Genomic DNA, 18,955 nt, shown 5'->3' on the forward strand with positions numbered 1-18,955 from the left:
CTCGAGGTGGACTGTTGTTCCGCCAAGAGGCGAATGAAAGCGCGTCGTAGCTTTTAGCGACTGCCGAACCTTAGTTTTCAGTAGATTTTGATCTCCTTCACATGGAATGTGGATCAAGTCTACTGCAGGGGCCACCTAATTTGGGTACAAATTCTCGCTTCACTGTTAATAACAATTTTATATTGCAGTTCTTATTGGTGTTAAGAGGCTAGTTTCGAATGATTATACATTAATTTTCAGCACACTCGATTTCATTTAAGCCACAAGCACAATCTAATTTCATTCAAAAAGTGTGCCAAATACTACATACATCGTATAAAATGTGAATCATATTACTATTATCCGAATAGTAGTGTCGGGAATATACCTGTGTCATACATAGTATTCGAATATTGACCTAGGTAGGTTGTATAACCTGTTTTATATACAAATTAATATCATAATTGTATTCTTGTATAATTGTAGAAAGCATATTAATTTTATAAAAATCACTGCTTTATTGACCATTTTTGAGACTTTCAGCACATTCAATCAATGGAATATATACAAAATAAATATGTGTTATGCATGCAAATGTGTACGACAAATAAATGTAAGTTAAGAATTAAGTAAAGCTAGTCTACAACTAAATTCCTATGGTGTAAGTCATATATACGGATAGCGCGAAGCTACTAAAGCTTAGACTGGCAACAGAGCAACGATTGGTATTGGCAATATTGGCTTCTCGGCCTCACTTCTACAATTTACACCTTGATGAGGCCAAAGTAGCTGCGGTTATTGGCATCCTTCAGCATCACATTGCGGTCGCTGTGTATGTCACGTAGATGTATAGACTCCTGCTCCTGCAGCTGTATGAGGCCGCTGGTGTGGCACGTGTGCACCTTCTGTGGCATGTTTGTGGGCACTGTGTTGAGGCACTGCAGGAAGGGCGTGTGTCCGTGAAAAATGATAAAACCGTTCTGGTCGTGCGTGTTATTGTAACAGATTTGAGCATAGACGTAGTAGAGGCCGGGCTCGTGCACGGTCAGGACACCGTTGTGTACCGTGAAGTGCTGCTGCCAAGCATTCTCATTTCCGGCCGTCGCATGGCCAATGTACATATCACCATGGTAGGCTGCAAAGTGAATATATAGTTAAAGCAATACTCGTGTGTACTTATACAAGTATAATGGGAAAAATGCAAATTAGACAATTTTCTTTCAAAAAATGCCACTTTCTTAACACGGTTATCAAAAAATGGCAAGACTCATTCATTTATTCACATTCACAAGTAAATGTATAAAACAATGCAAAGCATTTATTTTCTCTCCTTTTTTACATTATTTAATAGTTATTTATGTTGAATGGCTGATCTAAATTCTGGCTAATTTTGTTTTGTTATTATTTCTGTTTTAACATGTTTGAACATTTATATTGAAACGTCTTCGTTTCTCTTCTACTTAGAAAAGGTATGTAGAAAGTCGTTTTAAATGCTTGCACTGTAAGACCCTTTATATTGTTCTTAAAGATTGAATTCTAAAATCTGATTTTTTCATTTTTGTCTGGCACAGGATAATTTGAATAATAGTATATTGAGATAGCCGTTTCAATGATCTACCATGTTACGTATACTATATGTATGTAGTTCTACACTTGCAATTTACACGAAATTTGAGAAGTGATGTTTCTTAGTTTTTATTTTAGAATTTAATTTAGACTTTCAATTATATTTCAGCTAAACTCTCTAACAATGTTCCTCGACGAACACCCCCAACGTGTCGGAGTCATCATTCATTTATTAATATTCGAATCATTAAGTTCACTTTATAACGTTTGATTGCTTTTGCCTTAGCAGCAAATATTCTCTATAGTATATTCTGTGCTACACTACTCTAACAACGATCATTTAAAAAGTAAGAATGTCAAAGTTTTCAGACAAGATCATTGCTAATTTATTTGATCTGTACTTACATTCCAAACTAATCGGTGCATTGTGATGTGGGACCTTGCGATTCAGATGAAAGTGAGCGGCAGGAGTGGACGAAAACACATCACGCCGATTTGTATTTTTGGCTGAAATAAGAGATTCACCTGAAAATTTCACAACAACAAGCACAATAGAGTATTTTGTTTTTCAATTTCTTGCCAATAGTTTTTAACAAAAGCATATTAACATGCTTTTACTCTACGTACCACTGCTTCGCTGTGCCAGATGACGGCGTCGTCCAACGCGCCTGCGCAAAGGCGAGACATGATGGCGATGTTCCGATACAAAATGGCGACCATGTGGGGGGAACTTTTTTCTATGGTGCGATATGATATCAGCGCTGTGAACATAATAAAGCAATTTCAATCAATATAAGGATACACTGGCTTTTACAAAACGACTGACCTCTCCCTTTCTGATGAAGCAGCTTTATTCAATTGATCCTGCTGAGATTTGGTCTGGTTTTCTGTAGGTGGATGGGGATATAACTGCACTTCATCGTAGGTCTGAATATCATTGCGAGGTTCGGCAATGGAACGAGACTTTCTGCAGAAAGAAATTGTTTTGAATTTATTGCAAATTTTTTATTTATAATAAAGTGCAATTTTATCTCAATCGATCTGATTGAGCAAATATCGAAAACATCATATTATTTGACATATACATATATTGCTAAACATAATTTTTTTATTTTCTATTTTTATCTAAATGAATAGTTAGGTATTTTATATTAAAAACCGAAACTCAAACCAAAAACAATAGACATTTGTATGCGGTTGAATTCCTGAGCTCAGAACATTGGTAACCCACCTTTGCTTTTTGTGCTTTCTCGAATCGTTGTAGTTTTTGAAATCGTCGAAGACATTGTCATCGGTGGATACACTTCCATCTGTATCCTCGAGACCCTGTTCAGCACTACTTTCTTCGCTGTAGTTGTGGAACTTTTTTATTATATCGGTATAGTCGTAGCTATAATCCTCGTTATACTCTTCATCTTCAGGCTCAATTAGCGTGTTGTCGTCTTCATCCTGTTCACCATTAAACCTATCTGTGAGAGCTTTGCTATACTGAAATGAAGATTGAGAATGTAGCTTTAAGACTGGCAACTTGAAGAAAAATATCTCAACGCTAACAATATGGGTCATTCACTTAGCCAGGAACGTGACTAAAGCAAGCTACTCGTATATATAGTATGTATGAACTCATATTGCTGATGCTCCCATTCCTTATGAACATTTATGATTTCATTTTTATAAATACGCGCACTTATTTAATTATTTATTTCCTTTTTCAAATTTATTTTTGTTTTTGCTCCGCTGTTTGCTCTAAATGATACTCTTTAATTGCTTTCTAGCCAGCCAATTGTTTTGCTGCGATATTTTGCAGCATATATACTCATCCGCTTACGATGTCTGCCAGCACATAAATAAATCTTAAAATGCCTTTGGCCATTTTTCCATTGATGAGATCAGATCAGTCGTCACTTAAGCTATATGTACACAGAAGCCATAATACTAATGCTCAACCCAAAAACAAAAACAAGAACCAAAAATACTTATAATGGAACTACGTAATAATTTCTATGCAGAGCTCATAAAAATATTACCTTGAACGACGCATATCTCTTTAAACTTTTCAATTTGCCATTAGCACAAAAAAAAAACTCAAATAAACGAATATCTCAAGAGTGAGTGTCGAAATGAAAGACTTTTTAAGAGGCTTGTACATTACGTGGATTTGATTTTAAAATGGAGTGGTAGGGGAAAGATTTCTCTAGAGTCTTGAGAAATCACTTACTAGTACATAGATCTTCAGTTTGAGAACTTATTTTGCATTTCATCTGTAATTGCATGTATATGTTTAATCTAACAGTTAGTTCTAGTCGATAAAAGCGTATGATATGATCGGTTCAATTTATTTTGTTAAGTAAATAGAAGATAGCAGTCAACTAGTGTAACAATCCATTAATATATTTACTATCTTCCAATGTTATGTATAAACTTCCATTCCAAACAAAACAAACCCCCGCATAGTTAAGGGAAAAAAGTTCTCTATCGTATATCTGCATCTATCCACAAATAAGAAGAAGCGGTCAAAGTTTTTGCTACAAACTCATGTATATAAATGATTTTGCGTGAATTTCCTTGTAAATAAACAAAATACATGAAATTTCGTTTAGAAAAAATTCAAAAGATATTTTAATGTCGGTGCGGTTTTCTAAAAATATACTTCGTAAATATGTCAGTGCAGGCGCGCGTTCTTTAGAGTCTTTGTTTTAATGGCGTCACCAAATAAAAAAAATTAAAAATAAAAAAATAACATAAAATCCCACAAATTATTTTTCGATGTCTGACTGGCAGACCGGACCGGCTGGCAATTTTGATTTGTGCCCACATGTGTGGATGAAAATCGTATTGGGAAAAATTGAAACTCGTTAATTATGTAAACAAAAGAAGACATTTGGCATGTGGCTAGTAGCTGAAAAATAAGTAGTGTATCCAAATAGACTCTTACCTCTTGCTGAAACTCATCTACATCTTCTAAATATTGAATGCCCAAGCGCTGCTGGAGACTTTCGATTACACGCTTCAGACTCTTCAGTTCAGTATCCAAATGCGAGACGCGTGTAGTTTGCCAAACCTATAGGAAACAAATACACATATTTATAATATAAGCAGAAATCATTTTAGAACCCATGTATGTACATACATATGTATATGTATGTATGTATCTACATGTGGATAACCAACTGGCGACTGGCACAAAATTATGCATAGTATTTAGCCTTATTTGGTGGGCACATGGTGTTTTTGCTTTAATGGGCCATAAATTATAAAATACACAATGTTTGGAAGAAAGCAATAAGCGAACCACTTGAGCAAATATCACATATATACTTTGCATAAGTAAGTATGTGTATTTTGGCCGAGCTTCCTCAATTTATTGACCTACAAAAACAAAAGCTAATATGAAATACGAGATACTCCATATACTTGTATGGCAGATCAATATAAAATTCAAATAGATGTAGCTATAAAATAATTTGAACTGAAAATCATATGAACTTGGCAGCCGAGTGCTTAACAAGTTTATTATCAGCTTAATAGGCCTCAATTAGGCCGATAGTTGGTGTCAACACCAACACGTACATAATCCAAAGCAGCGAACTCTGACACAAACCCATCAACAAAGCGCCGCCGAAATATCCCAAAAAACACAAGAATATAATTTAAGATTTCTATATATGTATGTATGTATGTATATATACATACTTATGTGAGTATGCATGTATAGAATTGCCGCCGACAGCCCATAATCTCTTTAATGGATCATTAGCGTTCTGTGCGCGAGCAGTTTTTGAGGCGTTTCAGTGTCTCAGCATGGCAGCGCTTTTTCACTTTATGCCGAATTGTCAAAAAAATAAAAATAATAATAATTGCGACTAGGGCGCCTTCCCGGTCAACTTGAGACAGTCATGGATGTGTGCGGCCCCATCTGTAAAACTCGTTGTGACTTCCTCTACGTGTACATAAAATATCTCTGGCGACCAGTTCGAACGTCATGGAACACGTTTCTTTCAATAGCCGCACATATATTCCATTTCATTTGCATTCATCATGCAAATCCAAAAACAAGGTAGCAAGCAAATCTAGGGGATTTATGTACACATATGGACAACATAAGAAGTATAGAGGTATCATGCTCAAATGCTTAATGAAATTAAATGCCTAGAAAAATACCTCTTAGAGATAATGACTCAAAGAAGAGAAACGTTTCGTCATAGAGATTCATTCATCCATTTGCAGGAAAGCTATGTATGTATGTAATTCTATTTTAAAAATGGTTATACCAGTTACTTAATAATAGAAATTATATTATTATTAGAAGTGCATGGCGTTGTTGAAATACTTCACTAAATATTTCCATATGATTTTTTCGTTCATTGCTTTCCAATTTATATATAATACTTTTTTGATCGATGTACTTGATTTTAATAGCAAAGAGTTAATTGGATTAAAAAAACTACATGATTGTGGAAAAATTCGTTTGAGGCCTTAAACAGAATTAATAAGCATGATTTGTAACTACTATGCGGCTAACTTCATTTGAAGACCTGCTAAGAAGACAATGGATATCATAAATAAATCTTAAGTGTTATTTTCAATATATTTTACAAGCAAGATATAAGAAGGAGCCTCGAATATGTATGTTTCGAAACTGATTTAACTTAACTTTTTTTGTCATTTTTTATTGCTGCACTAAAAGTAAACTGCCCAGCTGAAACTATTAGGGTAAACACACAATAATATAAAAAAAGTTGGAGCAGTCATATAAAAAAAACAAGTAAAAAAGCTAAAGTCGGGTGTCCCGACTTTGAAATACTCTGTACATATGTTTACAATAATTATAGAAAATAAAAAAAATTAAGAAAAAAAAAAAAAAATTTGATCGATTTTACCTCTCTCGGTATTCGAACTCACGTAAAGGGTGTATAATTGCACATATACATAGCAATTGCGTCTGTGTGAGTGTATGTATGCCTATGCGCATCTATTCGTGTCTGTGTAAGCATTTTCGCAGTCAACCAAACAGCAACATCAACAACAGCCGCGGGCAGCGCTTGAGCAGCGCTGCAGCAGCGCTGCATCAGCAAATATATTTATGGCTATAACTTCTTGTTAAATCGGTCTATCATAATGAAATTTGGCATACGGACACATAATAACTAACTGGGGGTATTTCCAAAATTTTAGTTCGAAATTCCAAGAATTACGGGAGTTACGATTTGCGGGGTAGAGGGGGGAGGGAGGGGAATTCCAAAATATACATTTTCTGCGTATTCACATAAGGCATCTGGGACTAAAATTTGGTGTTCCTAGGTCTTATAGTCTCCGAGATATAGGCGATTATACGAATGGAAAATCGGGAAAACCCCCATAGGGGGGAAGTGGGGGGGAAAATCAAAAAAATAAAACAAACTCGTATAGAATACACACATAACGCATCTTCGTGCAAAATTTGGTGTCTCTATCTCTTATAGTCTCTGAGATCCAGGTGTTCATACGGACGGACAGACGGACAGACGGACAGACAGACAGACAGGGCTAGATCGACTCGTCTCGTCATGCTGATCAAGAATATATATACTTTGTGGGGTCTGCCACGCCTCCTTCTGCCTGTTACATTTTTCAGCTCCCGCAAACCTAATATACTCTTGTACATTTCATGTACAGAGTATAAAAATAAAATTAAAAGAATTTTGGTAGGAGTGACAAAAACAAAACAGAAAAGATTGTACAAGAGCGATCAGACTATACGCTGTTTTTTCACGACCTGATAATAATGTTTATTTACTTTTACAAGTATGTTCGCACGATATTTGATTACAGATCTGAGACAGCTCTGACGAATGCGCTTGAGTGCACTGAGGTATAAAAAATATTATTGGATAGAGTTTTAGCTTTGTTGAAAAACACTGCAGATACAATTTAATTTAAGACTAACAAAGACACCCAAAATGTAGGAATATTTTAAGAAAACAGATATTGAAAAAAAGAAGGAGCGAGGTATTTGGTGTACAACAGCCAATGATACTTCAGATAAGATAACAACAGTAAAAGATTGTTGCACAATACCTTGTCCCACTATACTTGGGGGGAATTCTTTCAAAATGTCTCCACTGTTTTCTCTTCAAATCGATCTGTAATAAGAATTGCGACAAAATGTAACAACTTTCCCATTCAGCCCTATCTGACAATTGAATCTTTTGGCAGGCCGAATTTAATCTTGTTCCGCTGGCAACTTCACAGTGGCAAGATATTTTATGCGTTTTACATGCATATGGGCAGTAAAAATGTTTCTTACTTTCACCTTCAGCCCACATCGTAAAGACAAGCCACACACACTGATGAGGGTCACTGTGGTGGCTGTTTGTGGACGCGTGGTACTTTTGTTTTTCGAGTGGACAATGTGGCTTTTGAAAATCGAATTAAAATCTTAACAAAGATTTATGCATTCTGTGGAACTGTGTGGAACTCTGGGGAGGGAAGTACGCTTGTGGCTGCGTCAAGAAGCCAATCATTTACAAGTCAATTGACAATTGTATTATTTCCGCTGCAGGCACTTCAACTTTGTTGGGTTTCAATGGACATACTATATAGCAAGGCGGCATAAGGCGTTCAAAACGGAAAAATGCACAATCAAATATTAAACAAAACAGCAACGACTACCACAACAGCAGCCGCAAATGTGCATATATTTCAGTTTCAAAGTTTTATATGACGCATTTGCATGCATGTATATGGGACACTAAAAATACATGCATATGTTGAGATACAATTCTACAGTCAGCAAAATGGGATGAACTTAGCATTACATCGACTATAATTGAATGCTCGAACTAAGCTATAATTAGGAAGAAAGAAAAACACTCTAAGACAAACACCAAAATCTAAACGATCACTAATTACCAGACTAACAGAAGAAACTTCACTTCAAGCAGACAGACAGGCAGGCACCCATGAATTGTTTACAATAACAAAATCCATGATCCAATGTCTATAAGATTATTATCTCTCAGAAACGACGTCTGGCTAGTCATCGTCGTCGGCTTGTCTACTAAACGTTTATGGCTGCTGATTCTGCTACCTGGAAAGAAGCCGCTCCGAGTCTAGCAGCACAGCCTGTTTGGATTATCAAAGAGCAATGATTTGACAGTAGTCTTGTCGGCTGATCACAACAACTATGGTACGAAAATTGAAGTTTCAAATATTTGTGCCAGCTACACAGAGGTACGAGTAAAAATTTAATAAGAGACAGTCACGTGTCATAAAATCCGATTTGTATTTGTTTCTTTCTTTTGTTATAATTTTGAATTATACAAAAAATAAAAAAAAAACGTATGTGACATTAAATATGCAAATTGAAATAGACATAGATAGAGATTAAATTAATACATTTCTAGAAACACGCGCCATCATTTGAGTCCAGATCATAAACATAATTAATGATGCATACAAATTAGCAAAATTAAGTTTAATTTAAAAAAAAAAGCACAATTTTGTATAATGGCATAGTAAAAAAGAGCAAATATGTTGTTGTCTCAAATAAATGTTACAGATTCCTCGAAACCAGTTCGGTTCTACATTCAAAGGTCGTAAAACCTTGCAACATTTTAGTTGTAATAAAAAAATAAGGACATTTTAAAACTATTTACAGTCAATGAGTTGACAGCTCTGACTTATATATTTTTGATTGTTTGAACTGTATAGCAAATAATTATTGTTGCGTTCCTAATTTCAACTAATAAAACATTAATCAAATTAGATTTGAACAATATAATGAAATGAAATGCCATTAAATTCGATTTTTTGAATTCTTCCCAAAACCATATGATTTTTAAACTTAAAGATCGAGAAATAAGCCCATTTGAATAGTTTTTTTAGATAAAACTGTGTTCTTTGAATTTAATTTAGACTCATTTTTGAATAGAAAAACCATTTATAGAAAAAAGACATATTTGCAATATACTTAAAATGTAAAATTTTTTTCAATATTGATTTGTTTTTTATGAAAATTGAGCACTTGAAGATCAATTTTTGAACAATCATGTATAAACAAGAAAGGAATGCTAAGGTCGAGCAGGCTCAACTCTTAAATACCCTGTACCACCCCACAAAAAATGAAATTAAATTAATTAAATTAAATTTAATTAATTAAATAAATTAAATATAAAATATTCCATACATGCATACATACATTTATATTTACATCAGAATCGTGTATGTATGTGTGCACTGGGCCTGGTTATATGGCTATAACTACGTATACGGATATATAATTACTAACTGGATGTGTCTACCAAATTTTAGTTCAAAATTCCAAGAATAAAGGGAGTTATAGAAAAATGCGAATAGGGGGGAGCGTGAGGGTGCATCGAGAAAAATGAACAAACTCGTCCTTTCTCGGGCTCAGGAGAATCTGTATACCAAGTTTGGTTATTCTAGCTCTTATACTTTCTGAGATCCTTGCGTTCATACAGACAGACAGACAGACGGACAAACGGACATGGCTATCGACTTGGCTTGTCATGCTGATGAAGAATATATATACTTTGTGGGGTCTACCACGCCTCCTTCTGTGTGTGCCATGTACACTCGCACAAAACTAATATACCCTTGTACCCTTTGGGTACAGGGTATAAAAATGGTGAAAAGTTAAAATTGCGGCACTAGAATTGTATATAAATCTCGCAATAAAAGAAAGACCGAAAATATTTGCAGTAAGCTTTTGATTAACGTAACCAAAAAAAGGAACGATTTATTTCTAATTGATTTATTTTTAATTTTAAATCCGTTTTAAACTTTGCAAAGCCAGACACAAATTTTTTTATAATTTTATTTTTTTTTTTTGCATATAAACCCCTTCACTGCTAGTGGAATTCTAAAAAAACTTACCGTTAAACTCAGCAGAATCACGGCCAAAGCCAGAGCAGCGCCACTCAAGACAATCGCAATGAGTTGCTTAGTCTTCCGTTGCGAATGGGACGCGCTCGAATGCATGGCCGGAAAATTATCAACGGCACTCGTTGGTGTTATAAACGGTTTAAGTGTCTCTGCTGTCATAATTGACACGCACAATTAGTCAAGCGGAAGGCAGACAGGCAGTCGTCTATCAATACGAGATTGCTGGACTGTTCGCTTCCAGTTGTAGATGGATTATGCTTCAGCTTGCTCTGTCTGAGATGTGGCTGGTGGGGTTATCGCCAAGACCCACCCAATGCGAATGTCGCGACAACTGGCAAGTGTACTTTAAACTGCACCTCAGATGTCACAGAAGAGAAAAGCGAAATGCAAAAGCAGAAACTGCCAAGATAATGCTGACAACAAGATAAACAACTTTGCAACACTCGCGGCGGTATAAATTAGCTGGAGGTTGTTCTGGGATTTTTCAAGGTAGTAGTTTTTTTTTTTTTTTTTTTTTTTTTTTTTGTTTCCTTGTTACATATAATTGATTAGCAATTTTCTCAAGAACAAGTTTATACTGTAGGCCCAGCAGGCTAAGACTGAGGCTGCAAAGCCAGCAAGCTATCAGCTTTTCTGCGCTCGATAAAAAATTGTTGTCTGATTTCAGCGACAACTTGCACTTATTTTTAGTTATTTGATTACAGCCCGTTTGCTTTTGTCAGCCAACTTGTGTAGTCGTGTCGTCGCTTGTTTTGATTTTGATTTGTTTTGGCTACAGGCACGCACGCGCTTTTGTGACCGGCCGCGAAAACTTGTTCCGAATAAATTGTGAACGTCCGTTTGCATCTGCGGCTCGAACTAAACTGACAAATGAGCTGTTTGCGCAGCAGTCTCGTAATGACTGCCTCCTCTGCCTGCCTGAGCACGCCAGAGCATGATCGTCAGAGCATCAGTGCTGCCAAGGCTTGTGTGTCGGAAAAATCTAGATATGCAATGGAAAAATATTTTGAAATACTATCAATTATTATTTGACTGAAATGCGCAGAATCGAAATTGATTAATATTTTCAAAAACAAACAACTTTTCAATTATTTTTGCCTAATGCCAGAAATATATTTTCCAAAACAAACAATTTTTACATTATTTTTACTTAGTGCTGGTAAAAATTTTGTTTGGTTTTGCTTGACTCACATTTAAGATAATACATATGTATATACATATGTAGTTTATACTCATAAAATTATAAATATTTTTACTATAGAACAATTAAAAGTAAAACAATATTTGTACAGCCCTTTTATTGCTTGATAAAATATTTTACAAATAGCAGCGATGGCGGGAAAATGGCTAAATTGGCAACACTGCTGAGCATTAAGAGCTGGGAGAAATGCGCAGATATAAGTATACTTTTAAATCTCTCTCTCGCTCTTTCTGTCTCTCCCAACTTCTCTCTCTATGTTGAGAAAAAACAATGCCACGAACTGCGGGCTGCTGCTACTGCTACCGTAGGGCGCATGAGCTCTTTACTTTTGTTATTTGCAAACTATTCAACTAAGAGTCGCACAATGGCACTAATGGAGAAAAATGTCGACTGTTTTTAGTGAAAATAATGTGTCTTTATTATCTTTACTTCATAGTGATAGATTCAATTTCTCCACCCTCATTAATAATCTCAAGACTATAGGAAACATTGCGAAAGATATTTATGCCTATTCCCATTTCTGAATATGATGAAATCGTAATCTATTTTGTAAAAATCTCAAATTAGAACAAATTGAGTAGAATATCAATTCAATTTCTAAGTACGAGGGAATGTTCCTAATAATATGGAACGGAAACCTATTCGCGAAAATTTCTCATTTTGTGAAAATCTGCATACTAAGTTAATTATAATAGGGATCATCTATTATTTCCAGTCGCTGCTTCAAGCATCCATTATTTTTATCTAGCTACATCTTGGACATGCACCACTGTGCGTCGTGGGGTGTAATGTGGTTTTGGATGCTATATTGTGAGGGTTTTTTTAATTCTTGATGCAGCCTGCCTGACGTGGCCTATGCGGCTTTTCATGCCCATAACATTTGTGCGAGGCTATGGCGCATGAACTAAATGTATATGTATAATACATGTGTTTCCCATTAAACTGACTTTTGCGCAGTTTTTTGCGCTTGCTTCCTTAAGCCAACCCCCCTGAGAATGAGCCTTTAGGGGGTTGCAATGCGAAAGCCTTCAGACCGATATCAGTTGCACCACTAAAGAATTAAGATGTCAACGAAATCGACTAATGCCTAAATGCACCCCGAAATATCGGCTGGCACTTTAAATTGACGCAGTCGTGGTTTTTTCTAATTATGAAAATAAACAGCCTTATGTGCTGACAAACATATACACATGGCATATAATTCGTTTATATAAAAAGCACACACTTATATGCACATGTTGTGAAACTCAGATCGAGGACAGACCCCTAAGTATAAAATTCTAAATTACCAATCTAATTGAATTTTGAACTTAAAGCGATTTTTTGAAAACATATATATGTATACATATACATATGTATGTATGTACGTAGAGATAAGACAAATCACAGGCGCAAAGTGAACTTTTAACATGGCCGGATTTAATTAAAATTAAATTTATTATTACTTTCTGTTTATTTCTAGAGCTTATCAGCGTAACCGAAAAGACAGCGTGTCGTTTCGGTGACAAATTGTCTAAGTTTTGTTGCGATTACCACTAAATAGTGCCATGCCATAAGCCTAATGCAGCCAGCAACTGTCTCAGCAGACTGTCTGCCTGTCCATACCATTAATATATCGTAAATCTCGGTAGCTACTGAGACATAGGTGCATAATTTAGAGGTCTTAATGTGCTTGCCGTCGCTACCCAGCTAATTTGTTTTGAATCGATGGCGACAACAGGTAGCCAGGCACGAGACATGCGAAGAAATAGAGTGTAGAGTCCGCCAGCCGACAGGCGTACTTCCGGTCGTCTTATGTTTTACCTAACCCTGATACCTACTTACATACATAGATACCTTCCTCAATTGAATCTACACTTGCTTATATCCATTAGATAAAAGCAACGCGCACTTTTCAAAGTCAATGTCGGTAATTGATATTGCATATATATTTCAGTCGTTTATTTAATTACTCGTTTACAATTCACAATTCTGCGTCTTTGTGTCGCCTCAGATGTATTCCTTCATTCTTTTTTTTTGTGTTTGCTTTTTATTTGCAACCATTTATCGCACGAGCATCAGTTTAACCGAAGCTTGAAATTAATTTCTTTCGAATGTCTTTTCCTTCGCCTTCTCAAGCAAATAGTTTTCATAAAAAAGCGAATGGGGAATGTGTACGAACATATGAATATTTCACATTTCTACATAAATACATGGTCTGTCCTAATGAAAATTCGTTCCGATAATTAAAATATGACAGGCTTATTTGTCATTCAATGAAGTGCTTTCAATGTCAAGAGCTTCCAAATGACCTCTGAGTCCTATAGCAAGTGATGTACATACATCAGCAATTTCAACAGAGACAGTTTACAAGCATATGGATGCTCTCAAAGTTTGTGTCAGCTGTTGAAAATTATCGCAATTTTGTATTCTTGTTTAAATAATAAAAAAAAATAGCTAATGAAATGTCATTCAAGCATTAATTTCATTTAACCGAAATGTAAACGGTCATTGGGGAAAACCATAAAAAAAACATTCAGCTCCAAGAAAAAACAAAATATATCGCCTCCCTAGATCCATTTTGAAGATGATATTTATTCTCATTTTGCTTTTTCCGTTTAGGGCATACATACATTTTGACCGGTAATGCTCTAAATGTTTAAGATCAAAAATTAAAAAATCATACAATTCCTAGGAGAGTAAAACTGATAAATAAAATGTGCTTAGTCTCGGACTAATGTTATCTACTTTTCTGAAAGGATAAATTGCATTGGTATACTCCTTTCAATTATATCGGGGGCAATGTTATATTTCATAATTTTCATTGTGACATTCAAGCTCCACTGAATCTAAAGGGTACCTGCCTTGTAATAGTGCCACTTTATTTATAGAATAAATAAAAAAAAACGTTGTTGTACCTTGGTAAATGTTCACAGGCATTATCGACCATTCAGATTTATGTTCTTCAATGCTTGTATTTTAATTGGTGTTTTTTTTTTATATTGCTAGTTTTATAACGGATTTTCAAGATGGTATCGAGTATGAGTATAAGAGTACTTGTATATGACACTGCCAACCTGCTAAGGCAAAAAAGAACCACTCAGCTGATTATCGGTTCATTTGCATTTTTTTTCTTCACGTAGTCAAAATGAGGTTGTCCGGTGTTTTCTTAATTTTATTAATTAAATTTGTAGGGCAAATCAAAGCGCAGGCAAATGAAGTTTTGGGCTGTGGTGGTTTCATTAAAAGTCATGCCGACATTGACTTTTCTAAAGTGGAAATCAAACTGTAAGTGAAAACAGTTGCCGCCTGATAACGCAGTCCCATTACAACTAATTTAAAAAATGTTCCCTACATTATAGGTTAACGAAGCAGGGCTCGTTAAAAGACAAGACCGACTGCTCACCTTCTAATGGTTACTATTTCTTGCCTATCTACGACAAGGGTGAATATTTGCTGAGCATTTCACCGCCACCGGGCTGGAGTTTCGAGCCGAAACAGGTGCCTTTAACATTCGATGGAAAGACTGACGTGTGTCAGGGAAAAGATGTGAACTTTGTATTCAAGGGCTTCGGAATTACCGGCAAAGTGGCGCTTAGCGGTGGCAGTGGTGCCCGCGATGTGGACGTTGAGTTGAAGTCGGAGAAGGGGGAACTGTGGCGAACGAAATCCGACATAAATGGCGTATTTTCCTTTACTCCGATAATTCCTGGAAATTATGTACTCCGGGCCAGCCATGCTAATTGGCATTTTTCCAAGGCAGAGCACAATGTCGTTGTGAAAAGCGGTAACACTGAGTTGCCGAATGACGCACTGGTGGTCTCCGGATTTGATGTAAATGGACACTTTGACGCTAGCTCTCAATTGCCCGGAAATATTGGGGTAGTTCTGTACCGGAGAAAGGGCGTAAGTGATATTTATCTTCTAAATATAAATATATACTGAAGGATCTTTTTAACCGCAGCAAACGCTTGTGCCTGGGTGCGACAAGTCCACAAAAACGCTCACAAATAAAGTGAAAAGCGAATTTGAAAGCGATGCTTCGTGCTATACATTGGTGGAAAAATCGGGCGAGTATAACTTCAAGAATGTGCCAATGGGCAAATATTTGCTGCAAGCGGTCAACGAAAACTCGAATTTAAAATTGCATTTAAGCCCTGAATACATAGAAGTCGAAGTTGGCAAAGATACTTTAGAACTGAAAGAACAATTTAGAATAACCGGATTTACGGTTACGGGTCAGGTGCTTAGCTCAGCTACTGGTGTGCCAATTAAGAATGCGATTGTTAAGCTAGATAATCGAAAAGTGGCAGAGACTGATGCCAAGGGTAGCTACACTCTTACGAACATTAAAGCTGGCACTTACACCATAGAAATCGAATCACCGCAGTTGCAGTTTGAGCCCTTCCAAGTAAAGGTGCAAATCTCAACACCAACATTGCCAACAATTGTGCCATCGGCATACGAAGTTTGCGGGAAAGTTACCTCGTCCAAGTCCTATGTATTGGGCATCACGAAAATCGGCTCAACATTCCACACGACCGCAACGACTCAGGCATCGAGTGGCAATTGGTGCACATATTTGCCAGCGGGTAAATACAACATTGTTGTATTGACTACAGATGCGGACAAGACCAGTGGAATTCAATTCTTCCCTGTGACGCAACAAACTGAAGTTCAAGATGAACCAATCAATGGGATAACCTTCTCTCAGGTCAAAGCCAAATTACGCGGCCAGCTACAATGTTTACCGGATGCCACGGCCACTTGCACATCTGCTGAGGTGACACTACAGAGTTTGGATGCAACTGGCCAGCCCACAGAGCAAAAATGGCGCGCAAAAGCTCATCGTAAGCTTGGGAAACCCTCTTACTTATGTATATTGTTTTTTAATTTATGTGTTCTTGCAGGTGGAAAATATACGTTCAAGGATGTGCTACCAGGCCCCTATGAAATCAGTATACCACAAGACAATCTGTGCTACGAGTCCACACGCGTCTTTTTGAATGTCGCCAGTGCTGAGGAAGAAGCGCCGCCTTTCATACACAAGGGCTATGAAGTCTCTATTATTTCCAGTCATCGCGCTCTTGTAAGTACATAACACTATTAAATTACGCACTTAATTGCAAATATTCTTTTACAGATGAAGTACACTCATGTGACTGGACCCTCGGATCCTCCCCCCGCCGTCGAAACTTTGAAAATTCTGTCAGGTGTTAACACCTTCTGTGTCTCCAAATATGGAAGTTACGATTTTAAACTTGAGGGCTGTCATATCTACGATGATACTTTGCCCAGCAAATTTATTACATCGGAGCCCGACCAAATGCAAACGCTGATTATCAATGCCATTGCCCATAAAACAGGAGTACGTGTTCTTTCCACGGAACCGAGTGCTGACTCTTTGAAATTGGCAATTGAATCTGAATCCTTGGGCAAGCAAATTATTACGCCCATTGCAGAATCACACAAGGTTGACGGGAAATATGCATATCGCTATGAAACTTATCTTAAACCAGACGAAATTTTAAATATTACCCCACTTAGTCAAGTATTGCTCTTCGCACCGACATCGCAGCAAATTGTGGGTGGCGGCGATTGCGTAGATATTGCATTTAACTTTGTAGCTACACGTGGATTGATACTGCGCGGCAAAGTCGTGCCGCCCATAAAAGATGCCAAAATAACATTGTCTTTCCCCAATAATCCGGATATTGCAGTCGTCGATACGCTCACTTCTGTAACGGGTGAATTTCAATTTGGACCCATTGACGAGGCATTGCAATTTGATTTGAAAGCTGAAAAAGAATCCTACGTATTCACCGAATATAATCGACAATCTGCATCCTTTGGCGCCCATAAACTCTGCGAAGTTGCTGTCATTGTGAAGGACGAAGCTGGCCAACCGCTAAGTGGAGTTTTACTCTCACTAAGTGGTAGTGAAACTTATCGCAAGAACCTAATTACTGGTGACAACGGTGCCATCAACTTCCACTCGCTGTCGCCATCCCAATACTATCTGCGACCCATGATGAAGGAATACAAATTCGAGCCTAATTCCAAAATGATTGACATCAAAGACGGTGAAACAATTTCGGTCACATTGGTGTAAGTTTTGCGACTTAATTTTTCTGCCTTTCAAGTCAAATTTTCTATACATTTATTTAACAGCGGCAAGCGCTATGCTTACTCCATTTTTGGCACCATTACATCGCTGAATGGTGATCCATTTGCCGAGGTCACAGTGGAGGCCACCGCCGATGAGGGCTGCATGCATCAGCAAGAGGAGGCCATCAGTGAAAATAATGGTCAATATCGGATTCGTGGTCTTCAGCCTGGCTGTTCATACACCGTTCGCGTAAAGCCAGGCGATCCGAATGTCGATCGCTCCATACCTCCAAAGCACACCATCAGCGTGGGCAACGCGGATGTACGCGATGTGAATCTTATTGCTATTAATCCCATAAAAATCGTAGATGTGACAGCTCGCATTACCGCTGCGCTTAATGAGCATTACAAAACGCTGCGTATTGTTATGTATAGACGTGGCCAATCAGACTCGCCAGTGTTCTCTCAACGCGTACCGTCGCCCCTGAATCCGAAGTCCAGTTTCAATCCCGGCATAATGGTTTACTTCCCACGTATTCCACGTGATGGCAAGAGCTATGTGGTGGAGTTGCAATCAACACTCTCCGAAAAGACATACAGCTACAAACTTCCCTCGTTCTCATTTGTAGCCGATAGATGCTCTGTGTTTGTGCAATTGGAATTCAAGCCAGAAGTGCGCACTGCCGAGGCAGATCTTAATCAGAACTCGATCTCAGCACTGGTGCTCATCGCCCTTGTTGCCATTGCTTTCTTCAAACAGGACTTAGCGGTTAACTTTTTAAATTTTGTTTGGGGAAAGTTGAGCGATGTGGCCGCTGATTTTTCACAACGCCAAAAGACGAAAACAAATGTGCGTAAGAACGAACCAATTAATCAGCGACAAATCGAACAAATGGCCGAACAGATAAACGCAGTTAAAAAGCGACAAAACGAACAATTTGTCGACCAAACAAACGCGATTAAAAAGAAAAAGGTCAAAAAAATTTAGTTTGACTAGTATGTCCCTAGATTACGAACAGATTTTCTCGTTTTCGAGTTGGGTATTTGGTTTTGTTTGATACTGAGATTTGTTTTGAGTAAATGACTATTATTTAGAGCCCCATGTTACATTTTTGTTCATTATAAATTATGATTTTTCCTTGTAATTTTATTAGTAAATGAGGCAAGTTTACATATACATATGTTTTCGAAATCCATCTTCAACTTAATAGCTAAAATAAATAAATAAAATAATTT

At 37.0% G+C, this 18,955-nt stretch overlaps 2 protein-coding genes across 4 annotated transcripts; one reads left to right on the forward strand and one right to left on the reverse strand.

Moving 5' to 3' along the window:
• Positions 1-473: 473 nt before the first annotated feature.
• Positions 474-10,904, reverse strand: LOC115628933 (protein eiger). Of its 3 annotated transcripts, none has more exons than XM_030525217.1 (7): positions 10,423-10,904; positions 4,481-4,606; positions 2,777-3,033; positions 2,372-2,512; positions 2,173-2,306; positions 1,951-2,052; positions 474-1,114 (listed from the first exon to the last, which is right to left on the reverse strand). In XM_030525217.1, the coding sequence occupies exons 1-7, from the start codon at positions 10,588-10,590 to the stop codon at positions 744-746; spliced, it is 1,299 nt and encodes a 432-aa protein (XP_030381077.1). In that variant the 5' UTR covers positions 10,591-10,904; the 3' UTR covers positions 474-743. The 3 variants fall into 3 exon arrangements, with proteins under 3 accessions (XP_030381077.1, XP_030381069.1, XP_030381085.1); XM_030525209.1 differs by having other exon boundaries at positions 1,951-2,070; positions 10,423-10,902; XM_030525225.1 differs by having other exon boundaries at positions 1,951-2,070; positions 2,777-3,028; positions 10,423-10,559.
• A 3,838-nt stretch (positions 10,905-14,742) lies between these two features.
• LOC115628005 (nodal modulator 3) lies at positions 14,743-18,902 on the forward strand. Its single transcript, XM_030523927.1, has 6 exons — positions 14,743-14,899; positions 14,974-15,517; positions 15,576-16,461; positions 16,522-16,700; positions 16,755-17,719; positions 17,783-18,902. Exons 1-6 carry the CDS (start codon positions 14,760-14,762, stop codon positions 18,705-18,707), a joined length of 3,639 nt encoding a protein of 1,212 aa, XP_030379787.1. The 5' UTR covers positions 14,743-14,759; the 3' UTR covers positions 18,708-18,902.
• Positions 18,903-18,955: the final 53 nt, after the last annotated feature.

The sequence above is a fragment of the Scaptodrosophila lebanonensis genome, unplaced genomic scaffold, assembly GCF_003285725.1.
Source record: "Scaptodrosophila lebanonensis strain 11010-0011.00,11010-0021.00 unplaced genomic scaffold, SlebRS2 tig00000001-arrow-pilon, whole genome shotgun sequence".
Taxonomy (NCBI): domain Eukaryota; kingdom Metazoa; phylum Arthropoda; class Insecta; order Diptera; family Drosophilidae; genus Scaptodrosophila; species Scaptodrosophila lebanonensis.